Source organism: Rana temporaria, chromosome 7 (genome assembly GCF_905171775.1).
Source record: "Rana temporaria chromosome 7, aRanTem1.1, whole genome shotgun sequence".
Lineage (NCBI taxonomy): Eukaryota > Metazoa > Chordata > Amphibia > Anura > Ranidae > Rana > Rana temporaria.
Genome location: NC_053495.1, coordinates 57,454,016 through 57,471,325, shown reverse-complemented (window position 1 = coordinate 57,471,325; position 17,310 = coordinate 57,454,016). Strand labels below are relative to the sequence as shown.

At 45.6% G+C, this 17,310-nt stretch overlaps 1 protein-coding gene across 1 annotated transcript in view; it reads left to right on the top strand.

Moving 5' to 3' along the window:
* The window catches only part of LOC120946185 (inter-alpha-trypsin inhibitor heavy chain H3-like), a 38,736-nt gene extending 21,871 nt beyond the window's left edge, over positions 1–16,865 (top strand). Inside the window, exons 5-8 of the mRNA XM_040361005.1 lie at positions 9,262–9,424; positions 13,081–13,191; positions 14,325–14,450; positions 16,839–16,865. Coding sequence (XP_040216939.1) covers positions 9,262–9,424; positions 13,081–13,191; positions 14,325–14,450; positions 16,839–16,865 — 427 coding nt within the window. The remainder of the gene's footprint in view (positions 1–9,261; positions 9,425–13,080; positions 13,192–14,324; positions 14,451–16,838) is intronic.
* The last annotated feature ends 445 nt before the right edge of the window (positions 16,866–17,310 follow it).

Genomic DNA, 17,310 nt, shown 5'->3' with positions numbered 1-17,310 from the left:
AGCTGCACAATTAATCGTTAAAAAAAATCGTGATCTCGATTCAACCCCCTGACGATCTCCAATGCAGAGTTTGCCGATTCTTTCATATAACAAGTGGAAAGACTTTCAGCTATGAAAAGAAAATATCTGGGCAGTCTGCCAAGTTTTTAACAGGAAACATTGTAACTAACCTTCCTTCTTAGATCAAAGGGATAAACTTCTGTGTGTAAAGAAAAAATCTGGACAGTCTGCCAAGTTTGTAAACAAAATGAAACATTGTAACTAACTTCCTTCTTAGATCAAACTTCTGTGTGTAAATGCGGGAAATTTAACCACTTGAAGTCCAACACTTGTTTCTTAAGTTAAAAAGCAATATTATTTGCTAGAAAATTACTTGGAACCGCCAAACATTATATATATTTTAGCAGAGACTCTAGGGAATATTGCTGCAATATTTTATGTCACACTGCATTTGCCCACTTCACTGAATAATAAAAACCATAAAAACAAAACAGTAAAGTTAGCCCATTTTTTTCTTTTTTTCTTTTAATGTGAAAGATGATGTTACCCTGCAAGAATTGTGAGAGAATCGTGATCTATCTTCTAAGCCAAAAAATTGAAATTCTCATTTTAGCCAGAATCGTGCAGCTCTATGCCGTGCAACATAAAAAGTGCAAAGACCACCATGGAGTCATTTTCTAGCAAAAAACAAATGATGATTTTTACATGTAGGAGAGAAGTGTCAGAATTGGCCTGGGTGGCAAGGGGTTAATTACCATGAGTAATATACAAATAATTATTATAAGCCCTGTGATCCTAATGCCCCGTACACACCATCACTTTATGTGATGAAAAAAAATTACGTTTTTAAAAACGTCACTTTAACCACTTACCCCCCGGACCATATTGCTGCCCAAAGACCAGAGTACTTTTTGCGATTCGGGACTGCGTCGCTTTAACAGACAATTGCGCGGTCGTGCGACGTGGCTCCCAAACAAAATTGGCGTCCTTTTTTTCCCACAAATAGAGCTTTCTTTTGGTGGTATTTGATCACCTCTGCGTTTTTTATTTTTTGTGCTATAAACAAAAATAGAACGACAATTTTGAAAAAAATGAATATTTTTTACTTTTTGCTGTAATAAATATCCCCCAAAAATATATAGAAAAACATTTTTTTTCCTCAGTTTAGGCCGATACGTATTCTTCTACATATTTTTCGTAAAAAAAAATCGCAATAAGCGTTTATTGATTGGTTTGCGCAAAAGTTATAGCGTTTACAAAATAGGGGGTATTTTTATGGCATTTTTATTAATATTTTTTTTACTAGTAATGGCGGCGATCAGCGATTTTTTTTTCGGTATTGCGACATTATGGCGGACACTTCGGACATTTTTGACACATTTTTGGGACCATTGGCATTTTTATAGCGATCAGTGCTATAAAAATGCATTAGATTACTATAAAAATGCCACCGGCAGTGAAGGGGTTAACACTAGGGGGCGAGGAAGGGGTTAAGTATGCCTGGGTGTGTTCTTACTGTGGGGGGGGGGGGGTGGCCTCACTAGGGGAAACACTGATCTTCTGTTCATACATTGTATGAACAGAAAATCAGCATTTCCCCTGCTGTCAGGAACGAGAGCTGTGTGTTTACACACACAGCTCCCGTTCCCCGCTCTGTACCGAGCGATCGCGTGTGCCCGGCGGCGATCGCGCCCGCCGGGCACACGCACGGGAGTCGGGGGCGAGCGGCTAATAGGCAGGACGTCCATTTACGTGGTCTCGTCTAGGAGAGCCACCTTGTGGACGTATTTCGACGGTGCGGCGACGGCAAGTGGTTAATTGACCGTCTGTGGGGGAAAATGTAGTTTTAGGTCTTCTAAAAAACGACCAAAAAAAATTGAAGCATGCTTCAATTTTATGTGTCGTTTTTCAAAACGTCAACTTTTATTCCACAGAAATTGACCGTGTGTAGCAAAAACGTCGTTTAAAACGACGTTTTTTCAACCGCGCATGCCCAGAAGCTACTTATGAAGCAAGCTTCAATGAAAAAACGTGGTGAACGTAACCTCGCTTTGCTAGAACATTGTGAGAAAAACGATGGTGTGTATGCAACTTCGTCTTTGAAAATTGAAGTTTCAAAAACGTAATTTTTTACTTCACAGAAAATGTCGTTTTTTTTCATCACATAAAGTGATGGTGTGTACGCGGCATATCAGTCTGCTGCAGTGTGTCAGCTTGTATTTATATTGGCAGCTCTGAATGTAGCTTTTGACAGGCTGTGCAAGCAGGCCCGTATCTCCGGAACCATAAATGATAGCCGCCCCATATTTTGACCAGTTGTGGGGTAGGTCTTCAACTGCCTACCCCCCAAATGTGGGGTTTCTGCAACCTCTGGTCGTCGAGTTAAAACCCCTAAAGTCAATCTTTTTTTTTTTTTTCCTTAATTTTTTTTTTTTTTTTTGGGCAAATGGGCCTATCTTGAGAAAGGGGCCTGGAGCTGCAGCTCCATCAGCCCCCTTGTTAATCCGGCCCTGCGTTTAAGGCCTTGTTCACATGTCATACTGACAGTGGAAGTTCAGCCTATTCCCAACTAAGCTTAGCCACTTCAATTCCAGGCGCTTTCACCCCCTTCCTGCTGATTGGCACTGTTGTTGGCACTGATTGGCAGTTTTAGGGACACTGACAGGCGTTTATAGAGGGGGACAGGCTGGCGATGGGCACGGATTGCCAGCTGATGGGCACCTTTTGATGGGGTCTGTGCTGATAATCAATGTGCTGATTATCAGCACAGACCCCCCCCCCCCCCCTCTCTAACAGGGAGAGCCGCAGATCAGCTCTCCCTGTCGGCTTAAACCGAGGAAAGCCGTTAACTGCCACTTCCTGGTTCACGCGATGATCAGCTGTGATTGGTCACAGCTGATCATGTGGTAAGAAGCCTCTGTCAGAGGCTCCATACCACGATCGGAGTGACACCCCCCCACACCTCTGATCTCCCCACTGCGCCCCTCGCCGTCTGTTATCCTGATCACGTCATATGACGTCTGGACAGGATAACACAACCACTTTGCCGCTGTCATTTTGCTATACGGCGGGCGGCAAGTGGTTAAAGCAGAACTTTACCCATACCAACGTATCATTATCATTATACAGGATTTATATAGCGCCAACAGTTTTGGGCATCGCTTTGCAATATAAAGGGAGATGATACAGAAACAATACAATTCAATACAAGAGGGTTAAGAGGGCCCTGCTCCTGGGAGCTTACAATCTAATAGGGAGGGACTGGTGGAACAAAAGGTAGTAACTGAGGGATGAACTGATGGGAGAAATAGAAGATTCAGTTATTAGTTGAAGGCAGGATAAGCCTCCCTGAAGAAATGAGTTTTCAGGGATGGCCTAAAAGTGGAGAGAGTAGGAGATGGCTGGACAGATTGGGGTAGGGAGTTCCAGAGGATATGAGAGGCTATGAAGAAGTCCTGGAGGCAAGCATGGGAGGAGATCAGACAAGGGAGCTAGAGAGCGGGAGGTCTTGGGAGGAGCAAAGAGGTTTGGATGATATTTGGAGACAAGATTGGTGATATAAGCTCAGGGACGAGTTGTAAATGGCTTTGCATGTTATTGTTTTGAATTGTATTTGTTGGGCAATGGGAAGCAAGTGGAGTGATTGGCAGAAAGGAATGGGGGACACTTAACGGTAAGGTAGATGAATGTGGCATCAGCAGCAGCAGCTTTCATAATTGACTAAAGAGGGGATATAGCCTATATAGAGGAAGGCCAATGAGGAGGGAGAGTTCCAATAGTCAAGGGCAGAGGAAGACAGATGGGAGTAGATATGTTGCCTAGTGATTTCAACGGTCAAATCTATGTTATGATTAACCGGAGCAGCTCTATATTCACATAGAGCTTATAGCTCAGTGGTAGAGTGCCCGCCCTGCAAAACTCTAATTTTGGGTTCAAGGCTCCCCGTCGGCATCTCTCCTATTTTGCCCCAACATTAACAACAATTACACTTTTTTGAACAAAAGTACACAAGTTACTCCAATATCACTTTTGGGACCATTCACATTTATACAGCCATTACTGCTAGAAAAATGACCTCATTACTGTGTAAATGGGACTGCCAGGGAAGGGGTTAACACCAGGGGGTTAAATATCTTCCCTAGTGAGTCATTTTAACTGTAGGGGGAGGCCACCCACAAGGGGAGGAGACCGATGTGTGTTCCCAGTACAGAGGAACACACATCCGTCTCCTCACCTGACAGGGCCGTCCGTGGATCTGTGTGTTTACTCAGAGTACAGGAGTGAAATCCCACTTTTTATCCCTATAGACGTTTAAGGCCTTGTTCACATGTCATACTGACAGTGGAAGTTCAGCCTATTCCCAACTAAACTTAGCCACTTCAATTCCAGGCGCTTTCACCCCCTTCCTGCTGATTGGCACTGTTGTTGGCACTGATTGGCAGTTTTAGGGGCACTGACAGGCGTTTATAGAGGGGGACAGGCTGGGGATGGGCACTGATTGCCAGCTGATGGGCACCTTTTCATGGGGGCTGTGCTGATAATCAATGTGCTGATTATCAGCACAGACCCCCCCCCCTCTCTAACAGGGAGAGCCGCAGATCAGCTCTCCCTGTCGGCTTAAACCGAGGAAAGCCGTTAACTGCCACTTCCTGGTTCACGCGATGATCAGCTGTGATTGGTCACAGCTGATCATGTGGTAAGAAGCCTCTGTCAGAGGCTCCATACCACGATCGGAGTGACACCCCCCCGCACCTCCGATCGCCCCACTGCGCCCCTCGCCTTCTCTGTTATCCTGATCACGACATATGACGTCCGGACAGGATAACACAACCTCTTTGCCACTGTCATTTTGCTATACGGCAGGTGGCAAGTGGTTAAAGCAGAACTTTACCCATACTAACTTATCATTATCATTATACAGGATTTATATAGCGCCAACATTTTTGCGCATCTCTTTGCAATATAAAGGGAGATGATACAGAAACAATACAATTCAATACAAGAGGGTTAAGAGGGCCCTGCTGTTGGGAGCTTACAATTTAATAGGGAGGGACTGGTGGAACAAAAGGTAGTAACTGAGGGATGAACTGATGGGAGAAATAGAAGATTCAGTTATTAGTTGAAGGCAGGATAGGCCTCCCTGAAGAAATGAGTTTTCAGGGATGGCCTAAAAGTGGAGAGAGTAGGAGATGGCTGGACAGATTGGGGTATGGAGTTCCAGAGGAAAGGAGAGGCTATGGAGAAGTCCTGGAGGCAAGCATGGGAGGCGATCAGACAAGGGAGCTAGAGAGCGGGAGGTCTTGGGAGGAGAAAAGAGGTTTGGATGATATTTGGAGACAAGATTGGTGATATAAGCTCAGGGACGAGTTGTAAATGGCTTTGTATGTTATTGTTAATGTTTTGAATTTTATTTGTTGGGCAATGGGAAGCAAGTGGAGTGATTGGCAGAGAGGAATGGGGGACACTGAACGGTAAGGTAGATGAATGTGGCAGCAGCAGCAGCTTTCATAATTGACTAAAGAGGGGATATAGCCTATAGAGAGGAAGGCCAATGAGGAGGGAGAGTTCCAATAGTCAAGGACAGAGGATGACAGGTGGGAGTAGATATGTTGCCTAGTGATTTCAACGGTCAAATCTATGTTATGATTACCCGGGCAGCTCTATATTCACACAGAGCTTATAGCTCAGTGGTAGAGTGTCCGTCCTGCAAACCTTTCATTTTGGGTTCAAGGCTCCCCGTGGGCATCTCTCCTATTTTTCCACAAAATTAACAATTACACTTTTTTGAACAAAAGTACACAAGTTACTCCAATATCACTTTTGGGACCATTCACATTTATACAGCCATTACTGCTAGAAAACTGCACTGATTACTGTGTAAATGTGACTGGCAGGGTAAGGGTTAACACCAGGGGGTTAAATATGTTCCCTAGTGAGTGATTTTAACTGTAGGGGGGAGGGGACTCACAAGGGGAGTACTGGGAACACACATCGGTCTCTTCACTTGACAGGACCCTGGATCTGTGTGTTTACACACACAGATCCAGGGTCCTGCTGTGATCGTGGGCAATGGCGGGTGCTCGGCGGACATCGCGGCCACTGGGCACCGGGTCCCGAGCGATGGCGTGCGCCCCCCAGGCGGCCAGGAAGCCCAGGACGTCATGACGTCCACCCAGGATGGGAGATCCCAGCTGTGGACGTCATATGACAATGGGCGGGTAGGGAAGTGGTTAAAGAGGTGGTGACATGTCGACAAAACAAAAAAGGCGGGCATACTCCATGGACCGCGGGGGTATTTTTCTGCAGTTGCACTTCTATGTCTCCTATCCGCCTGTCACCTGCCCTCTGAAGAGCGATCACTTTTCAGAGGAACAGCAAGGTCTGGTGTCGGTGCGAGAGTAGATGGGTTTTTCAGAGGCCTTTTCCACATGTTTGTACCCAGGGCTCGAGTCCTGAGGGAACGCGTGGGAACGGCGTCCCTGCACTTTTTTCCCAGCAGGAACGCCGTTCCCTTTGCAGGACTCAGGCAGCCAAGCCGCCCGAGCCCAGGGTTGATCCTACATAGGGTGCAGTTCACCCAGGCGCCACAGTGGTGGGGGCGCTCAAGCTACAGAGTGCTCCCCTTCCTCCTCCTCGTCTTTCCATGTCAGTTCCAGAGGAGCTCTCTCCGCCGCAGCTGTTTCACCCACAGTGAGTGTTTGGCAGTCTTCTGTGATCCAAGCCTAAATCATTTTAATACATGTGAGCTTCATAGTCACAAATCTTGCTGCTGTGCTGAAGGCACTCTCTGACATGACACCTGTAGCAGGGCAGGCCAGTACCTTGAGTGCATATTGGGCCAGATTTAGCCAGTGGTACATCCTCTACTACAGTCAGCACTTCATGGTATGATTAGTTTGGTACAAAGTTGTTGTTTTTTTGCAACCTTGCCATTTCTGCATGTGTTTGCTTGACCCAGGCAGAAATACCATTATTAGGAGAAATAATTTGAATTTTTTTTAAACATTTTAAAAACTGAAATGACAAAGTATAGAATTTTTTTTAAATCTATAAATAATGTTTGACACCAACCCTAGTAACGCCACTGCAGCCGCGGGCTCTTCCCCCCTCCCTTTCCCTCTCCTCGCGATGCTGTACTACTGAACAGCGCTTGCCAGCACAGCTGCCCACTATGTTTCTTCCCCCGCCTTCATATTGGATCTTGGGTGGGAGTTCCCACACTTTTTTCCCCAGGACTTGACCCCTGGGCATGATGACTGCTTTTGTTTTCTTTTTGTAGTATTTTTTTCCTTTATTTTAGCCTGGTGATCCAACCAGTAACTTTGTTATTTTTAATTTCCTTTAACAGACCAAGCCGTCCAGCAGAAGTGACAATTTGTGGGTTGAGACAAATAATTTACCATTGACAGGGGTGCTTACAATGAACAACTTTTTTCATCTATATAAAACCCCTTTTCTAAATGGAAAATTTTGCTGTAACTGCAAAAAAAGTGTTAGCTGCAGTTCAGCTTCAATTTGTTAGTCAATTCCATCTAAATCTGCTAGTTTAATACTACCCTGTCACCAGATTGACAATGCTGCTGTCCAATGGTTTCCTCATTTCTCCTTCGTCCAGATTGGAGACACCCTAAGACAGGGAGGGCCAGATTCACAGACAAATACGTTGCGCAGCGGCGGCGTAACGTATCCCATTTACGTTACACCGCCGCAAGTTTACAGCGTAAGTGCCTGATTCACAAAGCACTTACCTGTAAACTTGCGGCGGTGTAACGTAAATCCGCTCGGCGCAAGCCCGCCTAATTCAAATGGGGCGGGCACCATTTAAATTAGGCGCGTTCCCGCGCCGAACGTACTGCGCATGCTCCATCCGTCAAATTACCCGACGTGCATTTCGCTAAATGACGTCGCAAGGACGTCATTGGTTTCGACGTTAACGTAAATGGCGTCCAGGGCCATTCACGGACGACTTACGCAAACGACGTGATTTTTCAAATTTCGACCCGGGAACGACGGCCATAGTCCACCTAGAGGGCAGCCTTAGTTTTACGCGGCGTATCTCGACGGAAACTACGTAAAGTTAGAGCGACGGGTAAATCGTACGTTCGTGAATCGCCGTAACTAGTAAGAAACCTCACTTTGTAGTGATTCCCTTTCATTTAATGTTGCATCTCTGGGAGAGTAAGGGAAAGGTAATATAAATAAATACATTTATTGGGGTTTTTAACCATAACCTACTCTACCAAAAAAAAAAAAAAAAAAAGGTTTGGCTATAAATAAACTTTAAATTAGCCTCTTAGAATCTCCTTGAAATCTATCTGAAAAGAATAATCTTTTTATTAGCTTAAGTTCCAAGAGGATTGCTAATGCTGGGCACATAGGGCATCTCTTCCTGGTTGCCCTGGGTCCCAATGCAACGACCAATCTACTTCTGTCCCCGTTGCCTTTATTTCCTCAGACACAACAAATGGCTGAAGGATCTCTTGGGCCCTTCTGCAGCTCCAACATGTCAAATGTCAAGTAGGACTAGGCGGGAGATGGCAAAGAGGGAGGTTTGTATTGGAGGGGTTGGGCTTGGGGGTGATTTGTACTGGGATAGGGATTTTTGCTTGCAAGGAATTCATTTTTTTTGGATGTATGTAGCGCCTGTGTACTTTCGTACAGGTGCTATATTTAAATTTAGTGGGAGAATGAGAGAGTTATGTTGCTCTCATTCTTTGATTTTGTTAAATTTGGCTGTCGCCAAATCTGGATTGTCCTGTGGGTCAGTCTGTGCTCTAGAGATGAAGTCTCATCTCTGGGCGGCAGGTGGCGCCAGAGGGGTCCAGGCGGAGCCGCTTCTTCCCAGCGGTCAATTGGAGGAGTTTTCCCTCGCAGGGCATGCTGGGAGGATTATTTATGTGGCGGAGGCCTTGGTTCGGGGTTCTTCGCAGGCTCCTGGTTCCAGGTGTGGCACCCACCTTTAGGGTGTGCGCACATCACGGGCCCCACCACTATGGCCTACCAGGCCGGGGTCACATGCTACGCGGAGTTCCTGACTCTGGGCTCTCATAGCCCGGAGCAACGTATGCTGCAAAGGGGCCCCAGTGACTTACTGGGTCCCCACTTCTATTGAGAAGATCCCAAGCTGGGTGCTGTTCGGTGGGGGATCGGTCTGAGGAGAACCCGGAGGCAGGTGATCCAACAGGGCTGTAACGAACCATCGCTACATGCATGCTAAATATTAATGATGATCCTTGAAATTTTTGTTTCACCAATATACAGGGCGTCTGGGAGGAAGACAGAGAAGTTCACTGTATCAGTTAATGTGGCATCAGAAAGTAAAGTAACCTTTGAATTGGTCTATGAGGAAATGCTAAAACGACATTTAGGAAAATATGAAATTTTCATGAAGGTTCAACCAAAATCACTTGTTAAAAACTATCAGGTACAGTATACAGTATACAGGTACAGTATACATTCTGTGCACAATATTATTACAATTGCTACACTATGGGGGTTATTTACTAAAGGAAAATCCACTTTGCACTACAAGTGCACTTGGAAGCAGGGTTGCCACCTCATCCCTTTAAAAAGGAACACATATTAATTACACAGGTTCTGTGGCTAATTAAGGTGGTAATTAGACTCATTTGGTGCCTTACCTGCATTAAATTAACCTCAGAACCTATAAATATGTAATTCATATGTATTCCTTTTTAAAGGGATGAGGTGGCAACTCTACTTGGAAGTGCAGTCGCTGTAGATCTGAGGGGGACATAAAAGGATAATAAAAAACAGCATTTTAGCTTGCACATGATTGGATGATAAAAGCAGAGCTTCACCTAATTTCAGATCTACTCCTCAGATTTACAGAGACTGCACTTCCAAGTGCACTTGCAGTGCACTTGGAGTGCAAAATAGATTTGCCTTTCGTAAATAACCCCCTATGTTATAAAATTCTACTGCTATGTACAGTACCGTGCTAAGGTTTTAGGCAGATGTGAAGAAATGCTGTAATGTAAGAATACTTTCAAAAATATATTGTATTTTTTTATCAATTTACAAAATACAAAGAGAGTGAACAGAAGAATCAAAATCAAAACAATATTTGGCATGACTACCCTTTGGCTTCAAACCAGCATCAATTCTAACACTTGCACACTTTGTACACTTGCACAAAGTCAGGAATTTTGTAGGATTCGATTCAGGCGTATGATTAACCAATTATACCAAGCAGGTGCTAATGATCACTAATTTCATATGTAGGTTGAAGCAGTCATTAAAGCGGGGGTTCACCCAAAAAAAAATGTTTTAACATTACATTTAGCCGAGGATGTCAATCAATTAGGAACACCCAGTCCCGCAGATTACATACCCGGAAGCGGCGGTGAAAATACGATATGTACGGCAAAAAAAAAAAAAAAACAGCCGATTGTCATTCTGACAACTCGGCTGAATGTAATGTTAAAAAAATGTTTTGGGGTGAACCCCCGCTCTAACTGAAACAGAAACAGCTATGCCGGAGACTTAAAACTGGGTGAGGAACAGCCAAGCTCTGCAAAAGGTGAGGTTGTATAGTAGAAAACAGTTTTGTGTCACAGATCATACACCATGGCAAGATTGAGCACAGCAATAAGACACAAGGTGGTTATACTGCTTCAGCAAGGTCTCTCCCAGGCAAAGATTTCAAAGCAGACTGGGGTTTCAAGATGTGCTGTTCAAGCTCTTTTGAAGAAGTACAAAGAAACATTGGGGACCGTAGACGCAGTGGTCGGACAAGGAAATTTAATGCAGCAGATAAAAGACACATCATGCTTACTTTCCTTTGACATTGAAAGATGTCCAGCAGTGCCATCAGCACAGAACTCAATGGGACCCAGGTACACCCAGGGCTGAACTGGTACAAAAATTTGGCCCTGGACTTCATCCAGACTGGCCCACTTTGACAGGTCTCTCCCATGGCGGCTGGACAACTCCTGCACCCCCCCGGCCACCCAAGCCCCCTCTCCCCCTTCACTAGCCACTAGCCGTTCTACTTTATTAGAGTAGAATGGCCGGTACTGGTACTCTTATAGGCAGTACCAGTGAGGCAGATAGACATTATTTCACCCAGGGCAAAGAATCAGTTTGGTGCCCCCCTTATGGGACAAGATTAGGCAGAAGTGAGAAACTTCCAGGCCATAGCTGTTGAGTCAGCTGTCTGTCCCCTCCCCCATGCTCCTCTGTCATCCCCCCTGCTCCTCTGGTCCTCCCCCTGCTTCTTTGTCCCCCCAGGTGAGCGCTGCGGGGAGGGAGAGGAGGTGAGTGCTGTGGGAGGGGAGAGACAGAGGAGCGGAGGGGGGCGGTAGTCCGCTGTCACTGAAGCCAGCCCACTGAGCCATCGGCCCAAAGGGAAACTCCCTGTAGTCCCAATGGCCAATCCATCCCTGGGTACACCCATCTATTGTCCACAAAACTCTGACCAGAAGTGGTTTTCATGGAAGAATTGCAGCCAAAAAAACATAACTCCGACTAGGAAATAAGGCTAAGCGACTCAACTTTACACAAAAACACAACTTTACACTAACACATAGGAACTGGGCTGCAGAAAAATGGCAACAGATGTTCTGGACAGAGGAGTTAAAATTTGGAAATATTTGGCTGTACCAGAAGCCAGTTTGTTTACTGAAGGGCTGGAGAGCAGTACAATAATGAGTGTATGCAGCAACAGTGAACCATAGTGGATGTTCCTTGCAAGTTTGGGGCTACATTTCTGAAAGTAGAGTTGGAGCTTTTGTCAGGATTTTGTTAGGATCAATGCTCAATGCTGAGAAATACAGGCAGATATGTCTCCATCATGCCATACCACCAGGGAGGCCTGTGATTGGTGTGTGATTTTCTGCAGCAAGACAATGACCCCAAACATACAGCCAATGTCATTAAGAACTATCTTCAGTGTAAAGAAGAACAAGGAGTGATGGTTTGGTCCCCACAGAGCCCTGATCTCAACATCATTGTGTCCATCTGGGATTACATGAGTTGACAGAAGGATTTGAGGCAGCATACGTCCACAGAAGATCTGTAGTTAGTTCTCCAAGATGTTTGGAACAACCATCTTGCCAAGTTCTTTCGAAAACTGTGTGCAAGTGCACCTAGAGGAATTGATGCTGTATGAAGGCAAAGGGTGGCCACACCAAATAGTGATGTCATTAAGATGTCTGCTTTGTTCATTTACATTCCATTGTGTTAATTGATAAATATACACTATACTAACACTTCTACTTTTAAAAGCATGCTTATTTTACAGCATTTTTCACACTTGCCTAAAACCTTTGCACAGTACTGTATGTTCTTCAACTTTTGTGTACACAGTACAGCTGATGCAGTCTGCCACTAACATTGACAGCTTATTTTTTTCTGAGATTCCCTGTTGATCCTGTCAGATCTATTTTTCCTCTTCCTATATCAGAGTGACTTTGCTGTTAGTTCTGCAGTAAACTCACACAGCAGCCAGTAGTGTATTTAGGTTTTGTGCTGCCCTAGGCCTGACTAAACTCGTGCACCCCCTAATTTAAATATGACACACCCTTCCTGTCATGGCCACACCCATTTCTGTTTAAGACCTACCCTGAAATTTTAGAGTGGGGACACTAGTTCTGAGTGCCTGGGGGGCATTGGATTCCCTTAATTTGCATAGATTTCCTCTCACTCCATGTTTGGCTATGGGGCAGCAAGTGTAGGCAAATAAACTGACAGGGGCTATAACTCTCCCTTACTCTATCCAAAATGGAAAAAAAAGTGTTGCCTATAGTTCTACTTTAAGCACAAATTTCTGATAATTTTATGGAGAGGACTAAGAAGATATAACCATGCCAATGGTTCAGCAGAAACATATAGCACAGTGAGGAAGGTTTGTGGTCCAGGATAATAGGACAGTCAAAATTAGAAGCAGCTTGTCAAATTTTGCAATTATTACTTAAAGTCTTATCATAACAAATGTTTTATTTGTAATTTACACTTGAGGAAATAGACTAAATATCAGAAAATATATATATTTGTATTAATAAATTTAATTAAAAAATGTAATTTTAACTTTATGATTTTCTTGACTGCTAATTTCAGATTGACATAGAGATATATGAACCGCAGGGAATCAGCTTTCTTGATGCTAAAGCATCTTTCATAACAAACGACTTGCTGCCGGCCATCGAAAAGTCCTTCTCAGGAAAAAGGGTATATATATTTTTTTGTAAATAGCAAACATAAAGAATTGTATATAATGCCATATTGTGTTATTAGATCTTTTGAATGTTCTGAATTTGGAAGGCAAATTGTGTTTTTGTAACAGTAAGGCCCGTTTCACATGACAAGCCCACTCGGATCCGCCTGTCTGTTTTTCGATCTGAGTGGACCACCCATTAACTCAAGACAGACGTATGGCGATACGTTCAGTCATCCATCTGGCGGATCAGATGAGATCGAATGAAAACTAACATGCTGTCGATTTTCATCGGCTCTCCCCGCTCAGTGAGCAGAGACGGACCTGATGGCTCAGCGGAGATCAACGGAGCGATCACCCGCTGAGCTGGCGGACTCCGCTGAGCGAATCAATCCCTGTGTGAAAGGGGCCTATTTTTCTACAGAAGTTAGTTCACATAAACAACCTTTCCAAAAATCTAACTTGGTAGAATGACCATTATGCTCAAAATTGCTCATTCATTTAGACTATGCTCTTATGTTTACAGATACTGTATATTCTAGCAGTTATTTAATAGTACATGTCTAAATCTGATTGGTTGATATTCATTGATTGAACAGTCTCATTTTAGACATTTTAAGCCTCGTACACACGACAGGTTTTCCCAGCAGGAAAGCTACCAGGAGAGCATTTGGCCGGGAATCCCGGCCGTGTGTATGCTCCCTAGCAGTTTTCCCGTCAGGAAAACAGCCGGGAAACCCGACGGGAAAATAGAGAACCCTGCTCTCTATTTTCCCATTGGGATTCCCGGCAGAGTGTTTCCTGCCGAGAAAACCGGTCGTCTGTATGCGGTGAAAAACCGCGCATTGCTCAATAACACTTCGACGCATGCGCGGTAGCATACAAGGCGACGGCATCGAATGTGACGAGACACTGGCTCGTCGTAGTCGATGACGTCACCGCGTTCTTTCCATTCAAAAGAATGGCGGTTCTTTTGAGCGGCCGTCTGTATACACGTTATTGCAAGGCAAGCTTGCCAGGAATCCCGTCAGGAAAACCAACGTTTTTTTTCCTGGCGGGATTCCCGGCTGTGTGTACAGGGCTTTAATGAACAGAGACCATGTTCACAGCAAGAAACTGATGAGTCTACTTTTTTTACCATCTTCAGGGTCACATCTCCTTCAAACCCACATTAGATCAGCAACGCTCTTGCCCCGACTGTGCATCAACGTTAATGGATGGGGATTTTATTGTAACATATGATGTAAACAGAGAATCCCCAGGAAACATACAGGTGAGTTCTGTTTTTGAATGGTTTTGAAAAACAACATTTTTATTTTTGAAAAAACTTGAAAGTGTAAAGAACCTATAGAAACAAAACTTTGTGAGTGTTTAGGATATCTACTGTAAACCCAAGGACAGACATGTAATATATTTCAGGTTACCAGTATATTTCTGTTTGATGGCTGCATTAGTTTTCTCTTTTGATTTCTCCCATAGACTTTTAAACGGCTTTCTGAATTTACCGCAAACACCCCAAATTGTTCGCTGTTCGGCAAACGGCCGAACAGACAATGTTCGAGTCGAACTCATGTTCGACTCGAACAAATACCCTAGTATCCCTAGTACTGACTCCTATTTAACATGAGTTCAGTGGCGGAATTTTCATAGTCGCAACAGTCGCAGCTGCGACCGGGCCCTGTAAGTCCGGGGGGGCCCACCTGACTGTCACACTGTTTATTGGCTGATGCGGTGCGCACTGCATGCTGTTCGTTCAGCCGCGAGCCTGAGAAAAACAATGCAGATGCTGAGGCAGCGTCTCACACTGACTGAGATTGTGGACCGTCCCCGCCCCCGCCTCCGCCTCCGCCTATCCAGAGACACCGACAGATGTAGGGAGGCGGGGCGGACTCTGCAGCAGCGTGCGCGCGTGTACCCACCCGGTGTCCCAGGCATGAGGCAAGGCATCCTGGCGGGAGAAGGCACAGCACAGCCGCACAGTGAAGGGGACAGAGTGACCCAGGGCAGGCCACAGAACAGAAAGTGGGGGATAACTGACGGTAAGTCAATCAAAAGTGACAGTCAGAGATCACTCAGCTCAGCAATTGATACCATCCTCCTCCACCACCTGGCTGTGCCTCTTACTGATCCCATCCCCCCACCACTGATCTCATCCCTATCCCCCCATTACTTCTACAACAGAGGTGATAGGATAGGGGGATAGGGATGAGATCAGTGGTGGGGGATGGGGTCAGTAAGAGGCACAGGTGGTGGTGGGAGAGGATGGCACCGCCACTGCAGCCACCCCCCCTCAAATAGCACCGCAGCCACCCCCCCTCAAATAGCACCGCAGCCACCCCCCCTCAAGTAGCACCGCAGCCACCCTCCTCAAGTAGCACTGCAGCCACCCCCCCTCAAGTACCACTGCTGCCACCCCCCCTCAAGTACCACTGCTGCCACCCCCCCTCAAGTACCACTGCTGCCACCCCCCTCAAGTACCACCGCTGCCACACCCCTCAAGTACCACTGCTGCCACCCCCCTCAAGTACCACCGCTGCCACACCCCTCAAGTACCACCGCTACCACCCCCCATCAAGTACCACCACTGGTACTTAAGGGGGGTGGCTGCAGTGGTACTTGAGGGGGTGGTAGCGGTGATACGTGCTAGCGGTGATACTTGAGGGAGTTGGCAGTGGTGGTACTTGAGGGGGGTTGGCAGTGGTGGTGCCATCCTATCCCACCACCACCTGTGCCTCCAACTGATCCCATCCCCCCACCACTGATCTTATCCCTATCCCCCTATTACTTCTACATCAGAGGTGATAGGGGCGATAGGAATGAGATCAGTGGTGGGGGGATGGGATCCCTAAAAGGCACGGGTGGTGGTGGGAGAGGATGGCACCAACACTGCTGCCGCAGCCAAGTACCGCTGGTACTTGAGGGGGGGTGGAAGCGGTGATACTTGAGGGAGGTGGCAGCGGTGGTACTTGAGGAGGGGTGGCTGTGGTGGCAGTGGAGGTTCCATCCTCTCCCACCACCACCCGTGCCTCTTACTGATCTCATCCCACCACTGATCTCATCCCTATCCCCCTATTACTTCTACAACAGAGGTAGGGATGAGAGGATGAGATCAGTGGTGGGGGGATGGGATTAGTAAGAGGCACAGGTGGTGGTGGGAGAGGATGGCACCATCACTGTCGCCGCAGACCCCCCCCCCCCCTCAAGTGAAATCAGAAACAGAGTTGTTTACTTTGTTGTACAGTGTGAAAAAATTAAGTATCAAAATCAGGCTTTTGGGGGGGGGGATAGGGGTCCTTCATGATTTCTTACACCGGGGCCCTGAAGTCTCAAGTTACGCCACTGCATGAGTTTGAATGTGATTGCTTTATTCTGAACACAGCTACGTCCCCAGTTATAAGAGGGTGTGCACACTTATGCAACCACACTTTTTTTTTTTTTTTTACTTCCCCTCACTAAATTATTTCAGTTTGTTTTTCAATTGAGTTGTAGAGTTTATAGGTCACATTAAAAGGTGTGAAAAGTTCTGAAATGATTTATCTTTGTCCCATTTTTTTACATCACAGAAACCTGTCATTTTAACAGGGGTGTGTAGACTTTTTATATCCACTGTATATGCTATGAGGCATAATGATTTTTTTGAACATGTTATTTTTTCCACAAGTTTTGGGAAAAAGTTGTCCATGTATAAGATATTTTAACACATAGCAGGTACATAGCAAAAATGACACCCCATAATATATTCTGCTACTCCTCCTGAGTATGGCGATACCACATGTGTGAGACTTTTACACAGCCTGACCGCATACAGAGGCCCAACATGCAGGGAGCACCCTCAGGTGTTCTAGGGGCATACCTTTCAAATCTAATTTGACTACCTATTACACTTTTGTGAGACACTGATGGGCACTGTAGTGGCACGAATGAGCACTGATGTGGCATGGATGTGGCCTTGATGAGAGCTGATGTGGCATGGATGTGCACAAATGAATACTGATGTGGCACGTATGAGAACTGATGTGGCATGGATGTGGCATGGATGAGTACTGATGTGGCATGAATGTGGCACAGATGAACACTGATGAGTACTGCTGTGGCATGGATGAGCACTAATGTGGTACGGATGAGAACTGATG